Raw genomic sequence first — 18,236 nt, 5'->3', positions numbered from 1 at the left:
AGCTCAGCTGTCACCCAGTCAGCCATTTAATCATTTCTCCACCGTTCCCACTCTTTCTTTCCCAGAATTAAATGTGGTGCAGCTTTGCGCTGGAGGAGAGGGTCACTGGAAGAGCTGAGAAGCACAAAAGATGGATACTATCCTTATAAACCAGAACAACTGAAACCAAGCATGAGAACCGCTTTCAAAAGAATTATCTTTCCACACACAGTGGTGTATACACCACTTATTAGAACTTAGAACTTAAAAGACTAAACAAAAGATTCCCAAATCCGTCTCATGAACTGGAGTATTATTCCCAATAAGCTAAGCCTGTGTCTGATCAATAAACTGGCATCTTTCAAAGTTACAGTCTGTTTAGTGCCAATTATGTTATTTTTGTTTCCCAAGAAAAAAGCTTTTTGTTGCATTGTGGTGGACACTTTCTAGTAGACACATCCAGGCTGGGGAGGTGAGCCTCTCTCAGTTTGATGTAGAACATAGCATAAAGGCAAGAGTAGGCTTATAGCACAATTGGGAGCCAGCTAAGCTGTTTCCTCTAAAGCCAAGGACAATCCATCCGTCCATTTTCTATATATGATTATTCCTTAAACCCTCTGGGGTCTGAGGGGGTTTTGGGGGCCTGGACAAATTTTGACATGTCCTGACATTTGTGCTTTTTTCAGTGTTTTTTAAACATATTAATGTCTATAACAAGTCTGATAACACTGTAATCAGCACAAAATTGGCTACAATAATATGTGAGCAGCAAGTTTATACATGATTGTGTTTTTGAGAAAAAAGTGTTTATGCATGGTTAGTGAAAAACTACAATTTTTTACTCACTGAAATAAGACCATAAAACACAAACAGAACATTGGTTCACAAGACTTTGGAGACCAGCATGTTGTAGGCTAAAGTGTTTACTTCAGAGTGCTGTGAATGTCATCTTGTTCACACATTCACAGTAAACAATACACTGATTTAAATTTTCTAAGACACTTTTTGTCCAGAAAGGCCATATGCAAGAGGGTGTGTCTGAGGATGAATAGTCATGTGATTTACCTGAGAACACAAAAGACGCACTGAACGACCACTGAAAGACCCGATTAATGAGCCTTTCAGTCAATGTAGATGGGACGGATTAGTGCTGTACAATACAAAACAATGCAGAGCCAAACGTTCGTCATTTGAGTTAAAATCAGTGTTTTTACTCTGAGGACAAGCTAAACTATTTGTCTCTGTGTGGAATGTAAGGAGCGCCGCTTCACGTGCGTAACGCGCCATCATCCAAACGCGCCGAAAAAGTGAGTAAATTCTATGATGAAGTTTGATATTTTATGTCATTTCTCGGGGGCGTGCACATATTTACCTGGTTCACCTGAGATTATTTACATGTGAACAGTGAACAGTGTACAAAGCGGGACCACATTACCTGTAATGAGGTGAGACAGGAAAAAACGGACTTCTCCTTACGTTCATACAGATTAAATAAAAAGTGATGATTTGTTTTCGACTTGAATTGTTTCACTCAAAAGAAAACATTTCAAGCTTTCTAGCCATATAATTCTTATTTTTATGAGCCAAGTATTCGCTGAGATTCTGGTTGTTTTATTTACGCGTCTGTGAAGAGAAATGACAGACAAAAAAGACAGAGAGCGTAGCCTGTCTACTTTCTTTATTTAACAAAAGCACAGCATTTTGTTGTTATTATGATGGTATACAACTAAAACTAGACCCGTTACAGATTTGAATGATATATTTCTTTTATCTGTACGATCAAAATTGACTGAGTAATTAAAGTTTGTTTCGGCGTTATCAGGAGAAGATGCGTCAAAACGCGCCAGCGCGTTCGTCAACCCCAGATTAACCAGGGTCACGGGGATCTCCTGGAGCCTATCCCAGCTCTCTTTGGGTGAAAGGCAGGGGTACACCCTGGACAGGTCACCAGTCCAACACAGGGCCACATAGAGACAAACAACCTCACACACTCACACTCACTCCTATGGGCAATTTAGAGTCACCAATCAACCTGACATACATGTTTTTGGACTGTGGGAGGAAACCAGAGTACCTGGAGAAAACCCACACAAGCACAGGGAGAACATCCACCATGCTGCCTTAACTAAAACACTGAAACCCAAATTCTAAAGCAAATTGTTTTGGTTCATGCATCTATTCTCTATTTGTCCAATTCAGGGAGGTGGGCTGGAGCAAATCCAATCATTAACCATTAATGAGTAGGAAATGCACTTATGACATTGCACATTGCTCCTACTCAGTTTGACTCCATAGGATTCAAAGATACGGGCAGATGTATGGACATTACATTTGATAGTGATGTGGTTGCCATGCATGGAGATACAGTGTACAGAAAGATATACTCAAAAGCAAATGCAACCATATGTATTACATTCTGTCCAACACACATTGCATAACTCATGTGTGTTCCCACACAGTCCTTTTTTAAAATTTTGCTTAATGCTTCCATCACCACTGTCGGAGCTCTGCCGTGGTACTGTGATGAAAATGCATGCTTCATCAACTTTGTCACAAAGTCTATGCATTCTATTGTACAGCAAGACAGGCAGAGCGGCTGCAGAATACCAATGAACAAACGGCGTTGTGTCCCTGTCAGCCCTGAAAACATCCTGGAGCAGCATGCTGGCAAAAACAATCCTCAACTAAACTTACATCACCTTTCAGCGCAGGGAATAATCTCTTTCCAAGTAAATAATTTGTTGAGTACCCCTGTCATATCAAGTTGAGTTATGAGTATGCGAAAGGACTGTGGTCTGTTCATTGAGATTAAAGCACCACCGAAGCTTCACATCCTATTAAACCAGATTAGAAAAAAAGCAAAGGCCCAGGAAATTGCATCACCTGACAGCTTTTGCTGCTACAGATTATTACTGCCATTTAATCCTATTGTACCGTGAACTGTCATGGTACAATAAGATAATAGTTACAGGTTTGTTTTGTTTTGTGTGTTTTTTTTTTCCACTTCACTTGTTTGAAAATGTGAAGGGGGAGTAATTATCGGGTCTGGAATATAAATGAGTGATTTTGTTTTGTTTTTTTTCAGCTGTTTGTGTTCAGTGTCTTTATGATATCTATAATGATTCTACAACAGTGCCAAATTCACACATATAACTAAATAACATTACAAGCAGGTTGTTGTTCAATACAGCAAAACCAATGATTTGGACAGAATAAAAAGCAAAATTGAAATACCCAGTTGAGCTCAAGCAATGAAAAACTGACCAGTCAAACAATATGCAATATCCTGGAGAAGGAGAGGCGTAGGACCCAAATGCTGGACAAGAGAGCAATATTTTGTTCCTCCTGGGATTCCCAGGGCACAGGAAACTAAATAACACAGATAACTCTAGCATCCACTGAAAACTACTAACAAATGTTTATGCTCCCACAAACAAAAAAGACAGAGGGAAGTTTATATAGGGAGCAAAACAAAAGGCAGAGAAAGAACAGGTGAAAATAATTAGGTTAATTAACATAAAGATGCCGGGGACCAGTACAGGGAAAACAGGAATTCAACACAAAAAAAAGGTCCCCAGCAAGAAGTCCCAAAAGGGAATCATAACACGTTCATTAATGTTTTGACATCTCTTCCCCTCCCATTTACTGTGTTAGTGGGAAAAGCTTTGGCTTCTCCTCAAGCACACCACTATAACACTTTATACATACAAATTCACTGAGCATGCACATAACACACTTAAAGCAGTAACTCCCCTCTCTCCAGAGTGCTTCAGCAGCCTCAGGCCACAGCAAAGGCTATGAGGAATATATTCATTTCAGTCCAGCCTATTTTGTTCAGTGAATATCCAGTCAGGGACTGGAAGATGCTACAAATATATTCTATATTCAGGTGCCTTGAAACACTGTAGAGCCAGCTCTGCTAGCAGGTTAGAAAGCTGAGACAAAGATAAAATGGTTGGTAAATGGTTAAGTCTTACATCTTATGGCTTTGTGGCTGGCATAGGAACAGTTGTGAAGTGGTCAATTCAATGTCAAAGGTTCAAACTATCATCTATTATTGTCCACACAACTTCTGGATGCTTTACAAAAAAAAAGAAAAGAAAAAAAATCCTTCACTTAGCACTAACAGCAGTGCAGCAGATATCTAATCTACTGTTAATTGGCAAGGTTTGGCAATCGACACCTGGATTCTCCGTCAGATGAACAACTCAGTACTGATGTGCAGAATGTCTAAAAGACTGTCCTCTGCAGAAAGAATAGTCCTTGGTGCTGAAAGACTTCTTTGTCTAACAGCCTCCTCAGCCAGGTAGAGCTTTACCAATTGTTGTGGCTAACACTGTCTCCCGCCCTTATCGTTCATTTCAGGTTCTGTTTTAAAAAGCAAACTTTCAGGAGACAGCAGGTACAGCTGACAGATCAAATCTGTTGTTTTCAATCCAAGAGTGTAGCAGAGAAAGACTGTCTCCCACATAGCCCCTCAGGGACAGGACAGGATCAGCTTCAGCTGCAGGTTAGCTGCTCCACTTTGACCAGTAGGCCGTACATCCAGTCCTGTCTGCGAGAGGTCAGGAGTTTCCCGAAACTATCATTAACCATCACTGAAAATAAACAAATGTGTTTCTCACAATTCAGTTCAGTACGCATGCTTGAAATAACTCTAACCAGGAAACCTAAAAAATGTTTTCAAGCACAAAATGTAATATCTTAGTTTTTCTACAAATCTAAAGTTCTGGCAGATTTTCCTGTTTCAGATTTTTTAGAAGCTTGAGGCAACAGTGTGACAGTCATCTTACATGTTACATCATCTTCCACTGATCCTTCTACTATAGATTAAACATTCAAGAACATGAAAAAACAACATGTTAAGATGTGTTCTAATTCTCATTTGAAGTTTTGCACATTGCAGTCAGGGTCTAGTAAGAATTCAGTCACCCCTGAATCACTTAGATATCCTTAATCTGCACAAAGCATTACATTTGATGGTTAGTTGCACTCATGGAAAGCAGATCCATGCTGGCAAGAAAATGAAACATACAGTAAATGCCGTCAGCCATCTGATTTTAGACTATATGTAACCATGATAGCAAGAATAATAACAGAATGAACAGTTTACGGAAGTGGTGCATGACTGCTGGCCTTGTTTTGATACTGATGAAAGCCAGTGGGATTGCAAAAATTGTGCAATTTTCATCAGGTGTTTTTTTCCACTCATTTGATAATAATTTCTTACCTCTGAGTGAACATGCTAGTTTGAATGGAGTCGTGCAGCTGGGCACTAGCATGAAATTGTATTAGACTCTTTAAGGCTGCAGCATGCTTCCCAGGACTGCAAGTAAGCAAATGTACAGGAGAGGTTTACAATCCTCTTTTTTCCATGCAAATTCTATAATGCTAACCTTTTATCCCATTGCACACCTTATGACAGGAGGTCACTTGATGCATAGCTCAGTGTGCACTGAGATTTAAGCAGGGATGCTCACTGGTTCAAACTAACTTCCTTAGCAGAATATGTTAATGAAGATGCTGACAACTGTCCATACAAAAGCATAATTCCAGCTTCAGCACAAATGTAAGTGCAAAGGTAATTTTCATGGTTAATTAGAGGAGGTTCTCACCCAAAACTCTTTCATCTACCAGGGACACTGGAAATCATTCAGATTTGGTTGGGGGGCTGAGACACACTCATACTATGACAAACCTTGTTCTTTAGCAAGTGTTGCTGACTAATAAATAACTAATATCTTAATTACAGTTAAGGTTTATGATCAACTTGTTTTATTTTTTGTTGTTTTTATATTATTTTAATTTTATTTCAATATCCATCTAAATCTACAACTAATTTAAAAAATCTTGTACCTTAAAAGTTGCCAAATCTTGCAAGAAAGTCTGTAAGTTGGTAACACTAACCTTAAACTTCTAAACTTCTATTACAGTAAGGTCACTTGCTGACTCTAACAGCGAGTGCATTTTTCAGAAACGAAAAACAAGGTTTATAAAAGTGGTTTATAAGAATGGTGAAGTCCTGTCTGTAAAACTGAAACAATAAAGCTAAAATATACTAAAATGCTCACAACTTTTATATTTCTAATATCTAAAATATGATTGGACATCCTTAGTAGCACAGTCCTCTTCTAGACAATATGCACAAACCCCATGGAATACTCCTGCCTAAAGTGTCAGCTGGTGAACATGATGAAGAGGTTTTTGTTTTAATAGCTAAATTCATCATGAGAACAACAATTGACTTGTCCACCCCTCTTCTAAACATGGGATAAAACCTACACCTGTGGTAATAAATTCTCTCTGCTGGGTGCTGTTTTTCATTGAGATTGCACATGTGATATAGTTCACATCCGACTACTTCAAAATAGTTGTAGATCACCCTGAATGCACTTGCTTGTTAGTCTGCTGATCCTGACTAGAATAAAAATATAAAAATTTTGTTCTCACTAATCAGGGTGCATACTGCTTCTTTAACAGAAGCACAGGCAAGACTGGCATGTTCATGGGCAAATACTGCATGCTGCACATTATTTGTGAAATGTAATTTCACCAGAGCACAGAAACAAAGAACACTTTATTAAAGATGCTTTGAGAGCAAGCTGGCATTTGACAGGGTCTTAAGGTTTATCTTGGACAAACAATATAGTCAGTTGACCGCTCCAGCAACAGAGGAGAGAAAAAACAGGAGAGAAATCAAATAAAAATAGATTTCTAGCTTCTGAAAACGTTTAAATTTTAGAAACCAAGAAATGTTTTTGTTTTCCAAAGGGCAAATCAAGACTAGGGTATAGCAACAGTCTTAACTGGAGAAGCATCTGTATTTGAAATGGCAGTCTTACAGTACTCACAGCACAACCCTTTCTAAAACATCCAATCCCACTGAACTCAGGTTTCACTACCTTCTCTCACCATGAGGCTTCACCAGGGCATGACCTCACTTCAAAAATGTCTGCTTGTTATTAATGCTGAGCAAAAAATGACTGGAGCTAACAAGACATGTTTTGTCAGCAGCCGTGGATATGAAGTGACATTGTCCAGTTTGTCCTCAGCTTTAACCTCCGCAATGAAAGTTGTGTTTCACATTTTTTTTGTCAGACAGTTAATAGGATATCTCACACACTACCCAAAAGATTTCAGTGAATGCCTATTATTTTCTTCCGACATATGGTGGCATGATATGGCCAATTATAAAACATTTGACTTTTTTGAGAAAATCATCACAAAATCCACTTATGATTCTCTTCCAGAGCTTTCAGTGTCATTTCATCAGTCAGATGGATTTTTCCCATCTGTTGATCACAAGATGCAGTTCATGCTCATTAAAAGGGAACTCTGTCAACTTTAAACACTGATGTCTGTTTGCAGGTCTTAGGGTGCATTACTGCATCTGCAAGTTTGAAATGAAAAATCTGTGAATGCGGACAATGCACCACCACTTTCTCCTGATATGCGAAACTAAAGCCAAAATATTATGAATATGCAGGATCTATCAGAAAAAGGACCATCAACGTGATGATTTCTGCTTAAGTTGATAAAAATCACCTTAGGGAAAAAAAATATTTGAATTGTTTGAAAAAATATTTGAATTGTATTTTGAATTTGAATTTTTTTATCTCATGCTCCCTCTACCAACATGGAGTTAGGGTTTGTGACCCCACCTTTTTATAGCTCCTCTAGCATTACAAAAGAATTTAATGGACTTATCATTATTTAAGCCTTTGACTGTTTTGTCAGACTACAATATCTGGCATGTCCTGGAAGCCGAATTGAAGGGGGTCATACCACAGAACAATACCATTCCTGGGTTCAGTCCTTGATGGGGACTTGTATTGCATGTCCAATATGGGACATGCTGGAGAAATAATACTAAAATAACATATTCTGGATGTAATAATTCCTAACTTCATCCAAGGTGAAAAATGAACCTTTTTTCCATTCATAACCCCTTCGTGGTGAGCCGTAGAAACATTTTTATATCTTAAATAGTTGGTTCAACATGTATCTATCTTTATACACCACTCTCATTTCCACCTACACAGATTCTATGCCATTCTCACTTTTGTGCACAACACTTCTCCTACACTCTCCGCCAAATTTGGGACATAATATTGATGAATAGAACCCCACAAAAAGTAATAATTATATCCATCCATCTTCTATACCCACTTTTCCTGGTTCAGGGTCACGGGGATCAGCTCTCTCTCGGGTGGAAGGCAGGGGTACACCCTGGACAGGTCACCAGTCTATCGCAGGGCCACATATAGACACACAAAGACAGACAACCTCACACACTCACACTCACTCCTACGGGCAATTTTAGAGTCACCAATCAACCTAACATGCATGTTTTTTGGACTGTGGGAGGAAACCGGAGTAAACCCACGCAAGCACAGGGAGAACATGCAAACTCCACACAGAAAGGCCGGGATGCGAACCCACGACCTTCTTGCTGTGAGGCAACAGTGCTAACCACTCAGCCACCATGCTGCCCGGTAACAATTATATGATAACTATAATTCTTGTATGTCTTTACCATACAGTTCATTGTCGTAATTACTGAAAACCTTGCAGAATTGGAACCAAATTTATATTACATGCATTTATCAAGTCATATACAAAGTTTGTAAGTAATTCCTGCTAGAGCAACATCTGAGTTACAGTAGTGATGCACCCGAGAAAACACTTCTTTTCAGCAGATGGTTTCTGAAAAATGGCACCATCAGTCAAAATCATGTTTCTAAGCATTTTTCCTGCAATCAGGAAGACCACATAAGACAAAGACACATGATACTGCCATATGAACACACCACAGAACACCTATGAAAGGCAATAATCAAACAAACATAAACAACACCTGTGAGATACCGGTACACTAACACAACATCTTATGGAAAGAGGCCAAACGGGATCTTCTTTAGATACACTTTTCCAAATCTTTAGTGGAATTTTGATTTCACCAGGCATCACAGCCTGGTTTAGGAACAGCACCAAGTAGAACAGGTGAGCTCTCCAGAGAGTGGTGCGATCAGCTGAGCTTGCTTTGCTCAGCTTGGCCTCAGCTGAGTTTATAATCCGCACTGATTTCCCTGACCTGGTCAAACTCTACAGCCAGCAGGTGGTGTTGGACCAAAGCCAGGAAGTGAAGAACCTCAGTCATCCAACAATGGACTCTACTGTCTATTGCAATCAGAAAAGTGCTTTCGCTCCTTGAAAGCAAACACAGAAGGAATGAGGAGGAGATTCTTCGCACAGGTCATTCGGGCCGTCAACTAGGAGAACATCTAGAGCCTGGACTTTTACTGGACTTTTCTCCTCATAACACCCTCCACCTCAACTGACTCTTTCACAGTATAGACTATTGTACAACGCCCACTACGTTAACTGGCTCTCCTGCACATACATTCACAGCGTTATTACACAAAAACTGTACAAATTGCACACATCACAATATGCACTTTATTCATAACAGGATCAATAACAGGCAGCCTACACTCACATTCATCCCACTGTATATGACTTTTCATTTTTATACTCTGTATATAATGTATTCTAAAGCTCTTCTTGTCATTTTATTCTTGTCATATTCTTCTACCCTTTTTTATTATAATTTTTTTTAATTCTCAATTCCACTTTATAATATGACCAATCATATAAAAGCATTTCACTGCATGCTGTACTCAGTATGATTGTGTATGTGACCAATAAAATTTGAATTTGATTTCATTATGCACCTCAGGATTCACCAAATCCTTCCAGCCTTTCCTGATACATTCAAAGCTATTAATTTCCGGCACAGCAGGCTTTGAAGCCCATTTCGGCCTGACATAATCTCACTGACATGAGCTACACAGCCTGTGCTTTATCAGACAGATGCACAAAAACAACTTTTTACCAACTCTTTAGAGCATTAACCAATAAATGACTCACTTCAGTCTATTTTATCAAAAAAAATTGTATAACTTCATGTTTAATGAACTTACTAAATGGCATCTTCTCCTACACCACCACACACAGTAAAATAACACAATACAAACTCAGCATGTAAATGGACTCATAAATCTTTCGGACTGCTTTTTCAAAGCCGAAACATTTCCTTTCAGAAACATTAATCATCCCAAGTGTATTGAGCTCCTTCTGGAAAATGTGACATCCAGCAAACGCTTTTGGGCAGAACTCTACCACTTCCTTCTTTACATACATAGCCTCTTACGTTTGGGGTGAAGCTTAGAGAGACAACTTGCTTTCTCAAAATAGCCTTTGTTTTGTTCTCAGGAAAACTACTTTATAGCTTTAAGTGGGATTAAGGACACTATAGGACCCATGAGTGTAAATATAATATGCAAATGACAGGTTATATTGTGTTACATTTTTTTTACAGGGACAAGTAAACCTCAAGAGAAAGCGCTTCCATGTAAATGAGTGGCAGATATATCTCATATTCTTTGGTGAGACTTGGGAATGAGACATATACTTGAAGGGGGAGGATTTATTGAGATCAGCTGGCAGTCTATAATTTACAGACTCACTAACTCAAGAGCCAATGTAATCATTTTTATGAGACTGATTCCAGTAATCTATCACTCCCAAAGCGAGCCAGTCCCTAGCAGTTTTTAAAGACTGTTTATGCTATAGATCTCTAGAACAGGGGAATGCCATGCAGGTTCAATAACCTGCTGGCTGAGTTGTCGAGCATCCTGGGCGCTGAGTTACAGAGATGAGACTTCTCAGCGGTGTGTGCCGACAGAGAGATTGCAAACAGTGCTGATCTTCCAGCCAGCAATAGGGAAAGTTCAATGAAGAAGTGTTTGTGAGCATGCTGTTTACACACAATGTGAAATATAAATCAAAGTGAAACATTTTGGAATTCAGTATTTTGTTTACACAGACAAAGGATCTATGTGTGTCCTGTCTGCACTCTTTGTAAACATTCTTCAGCATGTGATATTTTTCTCTCTCCTAATACACAAACACATCACGCAATACAGAGAAACTAACAGTAATCAAGACAGAATTATTTGAACTGTTGAATCTGCCGCAGGGATCTGGCAATTCAGATTTTAAAATGGACATGTTTCACATTAACCTGTTTAACAGGCTCACTGATCCCTCAGAAGCACACACGACAGTAGAAATTTAAATCTGAGACTCATTTGTTCCTGAATCAGGATATAGTTTCACTGCAGCTCACTCTCCATCAGTGTTGTCCTCATTACTTATCTGACTGGCTTTCACTTCAGTTGCACCATAAGAACTCACCAAAGTACCTCATCTGAAATAAGGCACTGTTTGAGCTGGATCAAAGCACATCATTGTTCAAACTCCAAATATATCTCCAGTGACAAAAATGCTCTATTTTGAGAACAGGCAGTTTTCACAGACTGTCCATTGCACTATTTTCTCCACTGGGCCAATGCAATACAGAGTAAATTATTTAATACCATTTCATCAAGGCTTTTCAAACACTGTTTTTTGTCTCACCACTGTTTCCAGGCAGCACAGTGGCTTAGTGGTCGGCAAGTAAGAGGCTCAATTTGCAATCAAAAGATACTGGTGACAATACCACTCATAAAAGTCATTATATTCAGTTCACTATTCACCACAGCGATTAGTCAAAATAAATAAATAAAACTAATGTCTATATACTAATTGATTTTTTACCTGGGTCCAGATGTAAAAAAAACATACATTCACCACTTCCTGTTTCCTCATTGTCAGGAAAACAGATCATCCATTAATTATCTCTACCCACTTATTCCTTATTCAGGGTCACAGGGATCTGCTGGAGCCTATCCCAGCTCTTTGGGTGAAAGGCAGGGGTCCACCCTGGACAGGTCCCCAGTCCATCACAGGGCCACATAGAGACAAACAACCTCACACACTCACACTCATTCCTATGGGCAATTTAGAGTCACCAATCAACCTGACATACATGTTTTTGGACTGTGGGAGGAAACCAGAGTACCTGGAGAAAACCCACACAAGCACAGGGAGAACATGCAAACTCCACACAGAAAGGCCCCTGATGGGTTTCAAACCTGGGACCTTCTTGCTGTGAGGCAACAGTGCCGACCACTAACCCACTGTGCTGCCTGGAAACAGATCAAAATTTGTATTTCAGTCACATGACCAGATTTATGATGAGCATGACTAAAATAAAATTTTTTTTAGATATTTTCCGCACTTAAATCAAATACCATATAAAACATGTTTTTATGTGCAAATGTTCTGTTACTACACTCTTTCTTTATAAAAATGCATAAATAAAATAAATATTAAATAAAATATTTATTATTTATTGTTAGCCATAGTTTATTTGTTGCAGTTGCTTTTATCAATGTACTGTAGTCACAGTTTAATAAGCCCTGCTATATCTAAACCATGAATTACCTTTCTGAGGTTCAATCACTGCTGATGGTTTGCAGATATAATGTATGTGATGTATCTTTGACAAGAGCTACATATATATGGCACAGGGAAAGTGTAAAAATTCAGACTACTGAGAAATTGCAAGAGGCTATAACTATGTCGAGGTCAGCAACTGATTTAGCCTCCTGTGATTTTCCAGTAGTCTGAATTTTGGCACTTTCCCTGCATCATACAGGCACTTGTAGTGACGGCGGCTCTGATGCTGTTAAAGAACCATGCTGATGCCACAAGACAATTAACAGTTTCTTCTTAGTCATTATTATAACTGAACTGTCTAAAGATAAGTGGAGCTGGTAGCTGTATGGATATGCCAACAACTGATTAAAGGCCAATGTACACCCGTTTCTGGCTATCTTTATATACTGGGCATTAAATTGAGATTTAAGACACTTATGATTTGTCATCATTGATAGGTATAGAATTATAGAATCAATATTTCAAAAAAAAAAAAAAACTAAATCTGTACATTGTAGTCTGTTGCATGTAGTGTTTATGCCTGGGACATCGGTTTGTTAAACTGTCCACCACTGGAATTTTGAGGGCATAATACAGTGTTTAAGAGTCAGAATTTGCACACTCAAATAAAATAACAGAGGGTAAAGACAGTGCCCTGTACAGTAAATAGGAAGTGGTTTCAGACACACCAGATAACTGTGCAGGTGTAGCTCTGGCTGTCCAAGTCAAAAAAACTCTACTAGCACAACACACTTGAGAATCTCCATCCTGTCAACACTGCAGCTGCAGATAATGTAGGCACAAGGTTATAAGACCGCATCTAATAAAAAGGAAAACATCTCTGGTTCTGCTGCATCAATTTAATTTGTGAATTCAGCAGCAGTATAGGAACACTCTGCCAAGCACATTTCCTGCCGAGAGACAACAACCAGTCTACCCGTGTAAGTTGTGGAAAATTTGAATGCCACAGTCTAATTGTGCCATACTTATTTTTGAGCTCTCAAATTCTCTAATATAGCACAACCTGCACATATATTGTATGAATTACTAACAATGCCATCATTAGGAAATACTTATGTTGCAGGCTCGTTACAGGGTCAGGAACTTTGGTATATATTTATTGGGGATGACTGAAGTCAAAACATATTGTTACACTCATGGTCCAACATGTCACAGACACAATATACATGACTGTGTGAGGGATCCAGTCTGCACCTTTGGAATGAGGCTCATTGCTATAAATCTGTCTAAAAAAGTGTATGCATATATCTGCCTGTGTAAGGAGATTTTAATTGAAAACCTACATAGTATTTCATGTCTCTTCTGGTGCAGAAACTCTACTGTGGAAGGCTTTTTTTAAAATAAATCCAGCATAAGTATGATTGTATGAAACGTACTGTTGTGCCCACTGCTTAAAGACTTCATGTCACTTTAATTTTCAGATCCTTTTTGTCACTCAAGAACCTTAAAAGTGATGTGACTATTAATGGCTTGAAGGTAGTGGGTGTTGGAAACAGCTGTACGCTTACACTAAGATGTATTTTATCTTGTCATCATGAAACAGGGTCCTAAAATTGGTATTTCCAAAAAAAAAAAAAGATGCTCGGTTCATTGCACTTACATAAATCACTGACTGTCACTCTTACCCAAACTTCCTGTCAAAATCCTTGCTGTGTGAAGTCAATACAAATCAACTATATTACAGCAGAGCTGGTGAAATATAGCACATTCTCTTAAATGACCTTGTGCTACCGTCACTAGTGTGCACAGTAGAAAAGGAGCATGGACACAGCTCCCTGGTTCGCTGACATTCCCAGTTTATAGCTGCGATCTGCATGTGGGCGGACCTGACACCTCCAAGGACTGCTGATGACATGAGCCTTGGGATTCATCCAGTTCTGTAAAACTCAGCAAGACCCCAGGAGCTTAGACCCACGGAAAATCTGCTGCCTTGTCCAAATTAGATGTTTCCATCTTGGCCAGTGGCAGAAGGACACAGTTATGATATGAAGAAGGGGCATTTAAGAGGATAACAGAAAGCCATTAAGACCTCAGCAGCAGACGATGGGGGAACAGACATGGAAAGATTCGAATTTTTTGTGCAAAACAGAGGAGCGTTGAATCTAGACCATGATCCCCATTTGTTTCAATGATTTTCAGTGTGAGATACTGACCACTGTTATAATTTGTGGAGTTGTGAATGCAGCAAGCACCCCATTCTCCGCCTGAGTAAAGAGACAGGAAGCCAGAGAAAGTAGTGCTGCATGTAGAGATTCTGAAAATGTCTTTTCATAACCCAGCAGTCCTGCAAACCATCAGAGCATCGGTACACAGCAATTCTCCAAGCTACAGAGTATGAGGGTGAATATTCTCAAGGAATGTAATTCAAGCTCTCTTTACTGTCACTGTAAAATAAAGCAAAGATCCTATAACAGCTTTAGTTCAGGAACTCTGATTGTGGAGGATGTTGTTGTTATGACTTTACTTTTGCTCAGACAGTTTATCCATATGTCAGTTCATTAAGTTGTGGTGAGTTGAACAAGCTCTTAGCTTAGTCAAGTGTATGTGACGTGGGTTAAACCCAGCACAAAGAACTAGATAATTAGATTTGTCCACTAAGCTTTATGCTATATGCCCTATGTAGATGGCAATGGTTGTCTGTGTGTAACAATGTACTGTCCCTGTCAAAAACTAAACAAACAAAATAAATAAATAAATAAAAACCATCTATGCTCTGTTTACTTTTCCTTGTCTGCTAAAACTAATCAGATAATTATCTTCATGGATCCTCACTGGCTAAAAAAACTCCCAAATGACCATCCAGTTTGCAGAATCTTCATCAAACTCATGGGAAGGGTTGCTCATTCCTGACTGATTGGGAAAATTTAATTCCATATAACATTACAAAGATGTAACCAGATTAAGTAAAAGGTATGTGGCTGGACACTGTCGTAGTCCCTCTCTGTGGCATGGCTTTAAGTGATCACTCATTAGCTATCAAGCACTGTTAACTGGGTATTACATAAAGTTCAAAACACAAAGTATGAACTGTCCACAGAAGTAACAGTAAAAAATGTTTCCAATGGCTAAAACACAGTGAGAACATCATTCCTCACTCAGCTTCTTTTTATAAAAGATAACAGTATCCAGCATAGCCACATTACAAAGTTACAGCAGTTATGGTTCAGTCTTTTTGTCTCTGTTCCTCTGGCTGGTTTTATGTGGACTGGGCACATCAGGACAAAGCTGATATCATGTGCTACAGTACATAAATTAGAGTTTAGGGATATTTGAATGAATACGTGATGACAGATGGTGTGTGGTTTGGTCACTGTCAATTAAATCACATCAAACAGGCCTGAAGACGTAGATTAACTGAGTTCTGGAGTGTTAAACAGTCATCACCATTGGAGATGTAATTGTTGCTCGTGTGGTTACAGTCATTTAAATATTACACCGAAACACTTGGGCTTTAACAGATGATTTTGGCAGGCTGTTATAATAACACTATTCTAACCAAGTTTATACTGAGAACAGGATGTGGCAAATGTGTTAAAAATAAGTCAAACCCCTGTAAAGCCATTACGCAAACTGTCTGTTGCAGCTGAATTCAATCAGAATTATCTTTTAAATCCAAATCATGGCTGAAACATGTTTCTGGTCCTCAAAAGTTCAAGAGTGCATGGAGCAACAGGTGACATCAGACGTTTTATTATTCAACCAATTATTATTCAGCAGCATTAACTACCCTGAAGCAATAAAAGAAAACTCTCAAAGTAAGAACTGATTAATAAGATTAACTTTGCTCTCTTGATTATAAGGAGAGAATGAAGGAAAGCATGTGAATTCTGAGACATGTTTAACACAGGCCAGCCGTCAGGATGCATCCCATAATGCTGTGCATCCAAAACGTACTGTAAATGTTGGCAGCAGTAACCTCATTTCAAACACAGCTCAGTGCCTTTTATGAGCATCCTATTCCATAGCTTTATATAATGGTTCTGGTAAAAATCAGCCTCTAACGTGCCTATGCATTGAGCTTCATCAGCACTACAAAGACAGGAAAGATGAAAAGCTGCCTTCAGCACAAGGGTCACAAAAGCCTGGAAACAGGAGCAGCAGTAATTGATGGGTTCTCATGTCTCCCAGAAAAAAAGAAACACCACAGATCCTATTAATCAAGTTCATACAGTTGCCTACACCCCCCCCCCCCCCCCCCCCCCCAAAAATCATCCCAAATTGAACTCCACTGATTCTAATGTGCTGCCTTGTATTCCAAAATTGCAGGCTTTTGGGCTAGTGACGGAGAGAATCGATACATTTACCCAAAGCTAAATTTCTCTGGTGGGACTTCGAGGTTGAAAAGTGATGCAGGACCCGTGGCAAAATCGATACCGCTGTCACACGCGCACACACACAACCGCGCGCGCACATACACACGCGCTGCATGCTTGAGAATCAGTGGCGCGCACGCATTTCACATTTCATGGCAGGTTTAGGTGCACACTCAGAAGACAATGCGGATGCTGCCGCGCAGAGTCGTTTCTTGGTCGTGGCTGAGACAGAAAAGGACGGTGTTAATTACATTACCTATCATCTCACTATTTCACATCATCGCCTCAAAATCACACACTTCCTGCAGACACTTTAATGTGATGTGTTAATTCTAACAGGTTGGATGAGCTACCGAGTCTATGGACGGCAAAAGTTAAACATCACGGTGCTGCAGTGCTCCAGGAATTTCTCTCACCCTAACCGTGTGCGAGTGACAGAGTCAAGTCCGTGCTTTGTTTGACAGACCCTAGAGACAATATAACAATAAAGTGCACGACGTGATATGAATGAAATCGCGACACTGCGCCAGTGCGAGGCTCCTCATCCAACACATTAAACCTAGAACGTCAAGAAGTGGACCTGCCTCATTCAAAGCAGATTCAGATAAGGGCACCTGCTTATGTTCATGAGGAAAAAAGTGTTTCAAACAGGAGACTTAACTTCATGTGGTTATAGCAGGGTTGCTGCTGTGCATATCCTCAAGCCATCTCCAAAGTCCTGTGCGTCAATGCGCATATACTCTCACTACACCCGCACTGAAGTTTTGAGCTGCCGTAGATACACATTAAACATAAAGCACGAAGTTCATTGCAGCCAATCTGTCGTGGATAAAGCTTACCTTGATAGTCTTCGTAGACTGGCATTTCACTTGATGCGATACAGTGGCGGTTTGGTTCATCTTGCCAACAGTCCTCCTGCCGAAGTGAGACAAAAAAGCCGTAGGGAGAAGGAAAGCGAGCCCCGCTAGAAACCTACAGTGTGGAACGATCGGTGTTTTCTTTGTTCGCTGCGCGGTTGAAGCGCGCAACCGCAACTGACAGCAACGGGGCTCAGCGCAGCGCAGCAGGTAGGTATGTGCACAAATGACGCGCGAGGGCTGGGGACCGGGAGCGAGTCAGGTGGTCAGGGGATAGGAAACTTCCAGGTATGACAGGGTCAACATTACCCAAACAAAGACGTTCTGTGTGGAGCACTAACAGAGCCACAGTCACTTTGCTTCTCATACAGCACAGACATGAAGTGGGCAAGTACGCATATAATAGGGCCATACACATGAACTGAGAAAGATACATATGTTTTTGACGTGATACCCTATATAACAGGCAGCAATGTACAACCAGCAATTAAATGTAATTTAGCCTACTCCCAGGCATCCTCAGAAAGAGATCCACGCCCTCCCCTGGAGGTTCTACTTACTGCTGTGTAAAGCATTTACCCTTTAGACCTGCAGTAATTAATATTTTTACATTAACTATGGATCAAATGGCTAAAGAAACATGAACATGTTACTTGCAGAGAATTACCACTCAATGTCCCTG

General features: G+C 39.7%; 1 protein-coding gene across 1 annotated transcript in view; it reads right to left on the bottom strand.

Moving 5' to 3' along the window:
* Positions 1–17,643, bottom strand: part of dpp10 (dipeptidyl peptidase like 10) — a 219,841-nt gene extending 202,198 nt beyond the window's left edge. The window contains exon 1 of the mRNA XM_026295426.1: positions 17,537–17,643. Coding sequence (XP_026151211.1) covers positions 17,537–17,596 — 60 coding nt within the window. The 5' untranslated portion in view covers positions 17,597–17,643. The remainder of the gene's footprint in view (positions 1–17,536) is intronic.
* Positions 17,644–18,236: the final 593 nt, after the last annotated feature.

The sequence above is a fragment of the Mastacembelus armatus genome, chromosome 21 (assembly GCF_900324485.2).
Source record: "Mastacembelus armatus chromosome 21, fMasArm1.2, whole genome shotgun sequence".
NCBI lineage: Eukaryota > Metazoa > Chordata > Actinopteri > Synbranchiformes > Mastacembelidae > Mastacembelus > Mastacembelus armatus.
This window is presented reverse-complemented; position numbering and strand designations above follow the sequence as displayed.